This window comes from Pyrus communis, chromosome 12, assembly GCF_041283825.1.
Source record: "Pyrus communis isolate YQ-2024b chromosome 12, ASM4128382v1, whole genome shotgun sequence".
NCBI lineage: Eukaryota > Viridiplantae > Streptophyta > Magnoliopsida > Rosales > Rosaceae > Pyrus > Pyrus communis.
This window is the reverse complement of record NC_142576.1, coordinates 7,494,620-7,500,867: the sequence shown is the minus strand read 5'-3', so window position 1 is coordinate 7,500,867 and position 6,248 is coordinate 7,494,620. Positions and strand designations below refer to the sequence as shown.

General features: G+C 38.3%; 1 protein-coding gene across 1 annotated transcript; it reads right to left on the bottom strand.

The window, feature by feature from the left end:
• Nucleotides 1-2,250: 2,250 nt before the first annotated feature.
• LOC137745566 (uncharacterized) lies at nucleotides 2,251-5,967 on the bottom strand. Its single transcript, XM_068485535.2, has 7 exons — nucleotides 5,391-5,967; nucleotides 4,218-4,394; nucleotides 3,967-4,113; nucleotides 3,718-3,819; nucleotides 3,538-3,608; nucleotides 3,361-3,428; nucleotides 2,251-3,066 (listed from the first exon to the last, which is right to left on the bottom strand). Exons 1-7 carry the CDS (start codon nucleotides 5,625-5,627, stop codon nucleotides 2,825-2,827), a joined length of 1,044 nt encoding a protein of 347 aa, XP_068341636.1. The 5' UTR covers nucleotides 5,628-5,967; the 3' UTR covers nucleotides 2,251-2,824.
• Between the last annotated feature and the right edge of the window lie 281 nt (nucleotides 5,968-6,248).

The following is a 6,248-nucleotide window of genomic DNA, read 5'->3' as shown; positions in this document are numbered from 1 at the left end:
TGTCAAATCAAACATGCGGGGGATTGTCAAGTCAAACACGTGGACAACACGAATTAGGTGACGTGGAACATGTGTGACCATTGGGCTTCACACGTGAGCCAACCTGGCTGTGATACTATGAAAAAAGTTGGAATTCTATTATAAAACCAATTGACAATATGGAGAGTGGCTCAACCTCTTATAAGCTCTTACAAGGTTTCTTCTTTCACTAATGTGGGATTCTTTTACCTTCACATTCTCACAAAGGCTTTGGGAAACATAGTAAACTGAGTACTTGTTGGGATCCTCCCGACCAGTTGATTATTTGAGGGATTCAAGAACGAAGGCAAATCATTACTTGACAGATCTAAGGACCCGAGCTTTCGCAAGTTACCTAGGGATTATGGGATTTCACCAGTGAAAGCATTACTTGACAAGTTGAGGACATACAAGGATTTACGCACTGATAGTTTTTCTTCTTTCATAGGCATTGTCGAATCGGAAAAGGGGAAATGGACGAATAGTTTTTCTTCTTTCATGTCGACTTCGAAGTCTTCTGCCATCACTGCAGCCATGGAGAAATAGTGGTGCCAACACCATGAGAAGCGGAAGAAAGTGGAAGCATGTCGCACTCCCACCTACATAGGTGCTCATGATTGCTTTGTGTGATTTTCATTATATAAACACGTACGTCATCGTGTTTTTTCTCTTTAAGAGTAAATAATTTAACCGACTGACCTACAAGTCCTTTATTTGTACATTTGGTTGCATGAACGTCTTTCTTTTTCTGCCCAAAATAAAAACTTGCACTTAAATCACTCGCTTCTTATTTTGTTCGTTCTATGTCAGGTGGAAAAATTAACCGTTACCAGTACTTTTTTTGCTCATTAGTGTAAAAAAAAAAAATTCGTTAGTATTTGGAAAAGAATGAATCAGCGCCTACAACATATACTCAACCAGGTTTTAACATAGTTTGGATGGATGGTTGGAGGCTTTGTTGCTTGCAGTTTGCTTACTTCCAGAACACCTAGAGATTTTTAACGAGAAACTCTCAGTGCATTGCTACCAAACACACCAGAAATTCTCAGTGGTCATTCGGGTTTGTGGTTGGGTTGGCGTTCAAGTCTTATTGTGTTGCTTTCCGTCTTACTGTGTTGGTTCAAGTCTTCGATAGTCCAACCTACTAAGTAGTTCGACTTTTTAAACGTTTTTTACCGTCGATTTTTTAAGAATCAATCGTTCAATTTTTTAGAGTTGGTCTTCACTTTTCATTTCCTAGAGTATTGAAGAAAAATTACAAATTTTGTCTCATAGCATATTTTTTATTGGTATAGGAATAAAAGTTTAGTAGCACTACCAGCATTAGAGCATCTCCAATTTGGAATCCCTATTAGGGACTCCCACCACCATCATTGATGATTCATTTAGGGAAGTGTCCTTAAATTTAAGGACTAAAATATTAAAAGTTCATTGTTAGTTTTGCTTGATTTAAACAGTAAAAAAAACAAAAACAAAAAGTCAGGCAAGTAAGAATCATTCGTGCGTGTCGGGTGCGTTTGGTGGCTAGACAACAGCTTCACACCTTCGCTTGGTGGGGACATCACCCAACTCAAAAAAGGACGTGTGCCCCACCACATTAGGAGAAATTTTTTCAAGAGCCGGGTACACATGACACCTGGTGTTCCCCACTTATTAGCATTTGACATCTTGGATATCCTTCAATCTTATTTTTCAATAAATAAATAAAACTAAATGCTAATAGGTGAGGGAACACTAGATGTCATGTGTACCCGGCACTTGGAAAAATTTCTCCCACATTAGGAGTCCTTACAGCATCCCTATATATGGGAATTTCTTTAGTACTCTGGTGAGTCTCTATACTTTAAAACCTCCATTTCCGGCCCATTGGAGAATGCTTGACTCTCCATATAGGGATTATACGGTGGTAGAGACAACAATGGAGACGCTCTTAAGAACCCATCCCATGATCCCAAATTAACTTTTATAGTCGTCGTATAACATTCATAATTGTAGTACATCTTTAATACAAGGAAGGTTTAACAAAACACTCTCGGTATTGTTCACTTTTAACGAAAAACCACATTTATACCTTTCCCTGGTACTATTTATTATACATTTAAAAAAAAAATGCTTTTCATTAAAAGGGAAGTTTTTTAAGGACTTTTTGTTAATTTTTCTTTAATACAAACGATAAGATGGATCCAACAATCTAAGATGTATGTTAAAGAAAATTAATAAATTCTCACAAGATGAGTAAAAATGAATTTATACATATATAGAACGTCTTTCTGTAATCGACGAATATATCTTGCAAAATCGTTTCAAAAGTGTTGCAATTCCCTTTCTGTCCAATGGACTCCCTAAAAGAGCTCCTTGGTGTAAATTAAAACAAAAAAGTTAAAATCAGACCAAACACAAGGTTTAAACATGTAAGAAGAAACTCTAAAACTTCAACAGAGTAAAAAAGAAAAAGAAAAACACAAGGGGAAGACAAAAGGGCTTCTACAACAAAATTGTTACGGTGACCACCGACGAATGCGTAAAAGTTTGCTCAACTTCTCATGTCAAAATGGGGAGCATGTTGTGACTCATGCAGCTAAACTAATCTCTACAAGAATAAACAATACGGTCACACGGCAGCAGCAGCAGCAGCAAAATTTACCACCATAATATTTCTCAAACTACCACAACTATTGCTCTACCTAAGTTGTGTCTTTAACCAACTTTACCCTCTCCCCTACCTTCATACGTCGGGAAACCCCTACTGAGTTCGAGAAATTCCATTGGCTCGACAGATGGCGGAAAACGGGAAATCTAGAGGCAACTAGTCACTTGATTGGATGCGGGCAAAAACCATTTTCAGTGTCTCGTAAGTCATGAAGACAATTCCTACACTTGGAACGACCTTGTAATACTCTGGCATTATCCCTCTATACAAGCCCCGCAGGCCTTCAGTCTGCGTTATGTGCCTTAGAGTCCCAAGTAAGCCCGTAGTATAGACGCGGGCTCGACCACCAGCCCCCTCCAATTGCATTCTTCGCCTTACAAGATCCAAAGGGAATGTTGCTGAAACAAGAGCAAAAAAATAATCATTCAGAAGAACAAATCTAAAATCTTATTGCTAGATTCTAGAAAACTAATTGGAAAGTCCTAACATAATTTTCCATCTATCCGCTTCAGAAATTTATATAGGTTTTAAAGGCATCGTACATGGAGTATTGTTCATAACCACAATGTATATAAAAATTTGGTACTGAATCTACTGATGCAAATACATTCTCCACTGTCCATCACGCCATAATATTTCTAATAGATGTTCCATCTATTCATGCTTCAAACCGACTGTCACAGATCACTAACCTGTTGATGAGGCAATGCCTGAAAGACTGCCGCAAGCAAGACTGACCACAACAGTCGAATCATTGGGCCTGATGTCAATAGAATTAAAAACTACAATATTACAACTTAATAAATAGAGGGACAATAGACCTGACTCGAGAAGTTCAGCCTCAAATCAACCAGCTATGCAGTCTTTACCTTTGGGACTGCCAAAAAGATCTCAAAGCCTCATAAACTGAGAAGCTTATTGCTATACTGGGTCCCACACCCTGTATCGCAGCGAGAAGAAAAATAGAATTTAGTGTCAACGGAATGAAGAAATGAGCCATAAAAGATGAAAAATGAAAAAATGAAAAAAAATGTGCAAATAAAGCATACCAAAAGTGTCGCTCCAAGTCCTTTATACAATCCCCAAAAACCTTCTTCTCTGCAAATTGTATGAAATGCATGTCCAATACCTCTGTAGTATAGTGCATTTCTCTACAAAATTGGAATACACTAATGAACTCAAACTGAAAAAAAAAATTAGAAGGGAATGAAAGTTATAAATAAACTTTACAATGAGAATCGGATGTCTTTTCTTAGTTCTTAATTCTTAACCCACAAAAAAAAAAATCTTTGCAATACCTGGGCTGCAAGGCGTGTCCTCACAAGATCCAGTGGATATGTGGCTGAGGCAGCGGTTAACCCTGCCATCCCACCACCGAGAAAGTGCACACACATGTCAGTACTTGCATTACCCCTAAAATTTTCATCAACAAGTGAATGCAGCAACTGCAATATAAAAAGAGGTCAGATGAAACCAGAGCAAACTGCAAGGACAACATTGATTTATACTCAACAAGCTTAGAATTCAGTCAAGGCATGTATTAACTCACGGTCTTGTAGCGTTCATAAGCATAGAAGCTGACGGCAGAATATGGAAGGCGATGAGCAATGGTAACCAGATTGCCTCTCCAAAATGCTTTAAACCCTTCTTCATGGATAATACGTGAAGCTTCATGCCATATGCTAGCCTTACTCAATGTTGCAATATCAGAGTGCATTCCTTGCACCTAATCGAAGTAAATGATGGAATAGTCAACTAACCACCTTCAAACAGGAACATCACTAGCACCGCACGAGAGAAAAGTTCAACAAAATCCCATCACACATAATGATATGGAACTGTCCATCCTTTCCCAATGTTTGGACAAGGGCTTTAAATTTCCAAGGAACTTTCGGCTCAATTGTCAAAAATGCATTACAAACTACTGAAACACTACAAATGCAATACAAAGTTAGCCTTTCAAGGTGTAATTTGAAATTTCTATGAAATGTATTGCATCTAGTGACTTTCAAGTCCCTCTCTAATTTTTATAGTGCGTTCCTAACAAATTTAGCCTAAGTTCCATGAACTTGAAGACCCTCGTCCAAATGAGCCATTGGGTTAATTCATCTTTCTGAACTAAGGAAGATAGCCAGCCTTAAGTATAAATAGCTACATAGGAATTAAATGAAATGAGCCTCCCACCACAAACATATTGCAAAACATAAACCCACGAGCAATTGAATAATACGGAAACGTCTCTGCTCTTAATCATTTTCTTAAACCCCAGATTCCAACACAACTTCCACGGCTCTACTCGACATGAAATCACCAAAACAAACTTTCTTTTTTTCTAGCAATATTTATCTTACGCATGTCATTTCCACACAGAAATACTCCCAAACTTTGTCAATTTTCTAGTGTAAAGGAACATTTTTTAACTAACACCAATCCAACAAAAGCAATTAAACATCTTCAAGCTTCAACACACCGTGCCCTGTATTTTCTTTTGCCATAATCTCAACTCTCCATAATTCTTACAAGAAACTAAAACTAAAATTCAGAGAATAAAACCCTTTATTTCATATCCCACGTTAGAAAAACAGAGCCCCAACTTCTAACGCTTAGAACCCATTCATCAAACATCAATAATGCTTGAAAACACAAACCCAAAATAACCCATATCAAAAAACTTTAATACCAACTAAATTAGCACAAAAAATTCATTGAAATTAATAAGAACCTGAAAGAGGATGGTGAGGCGAGCAAGAGGCGCAGTGCAGGTTTTGCTAAAAGCACCGGCGATACCGCCAGCTAAAAGCTGGTTCACCGTCCCTATCTGGGACTGCTGATTCAGGGATTGGTTCGCCTGGCTCTGCTGCTGCAAGAATTTCCTGGCGCCCCCATCCACAACGCCTCCCTGAGCTGAATTCGAAGCTCTCTGCTTTCCTTCCACCACCACCCCAACTCGAGCTTCCATATCCAAAACCCTCTCTCTATCCTTATCTCTTTCTGCCTCTAGAAAGCTTCAATCTTTCCCCTGTATGTGAATTTGGGTCAGGCCGAACTTAGCTGATCTCACATGGGTTTTGGCGGTTTGAAGAGAATCTTATAGAATCCTTGGAATTTGGTGAAACTGTGCGCGGAGTTGGAAAATCAGGGAAGAAGAAGGGAGTCCAGAGAGAGACCCTTTTGAGAAAAGTAGAAACCCTAACGAGGGGTTTACGAATTTGTGGTTTAGACCGGTTTTCCCAAAGTGTGGACACCCTTCACATGTGGAACATTTTTCTGCGAACAATGCTTGCCTACCCATCGAGGACACCTACTCAAAACTTTTCAATCATTTTAATTGTAAAAAAATTATAATTGTTTAATCAATCCATTATAACAAATAAATAAATGGTTTTAAATACTCTTATCAAATTCATCTATCTGTTTTTATACAATCAATGTCACTCAATATTACGGTTTGTTGGTATTCTTCTTCGCTTGAAAGTGAGAGGTCTTAGGTTCGAATCTCGTGAATGACAAATTCGATACCAAATTAGGCTTCCCATTATGTGGCATAGCCAAACTCTCTCTCCCATTAACGTAAAAATAT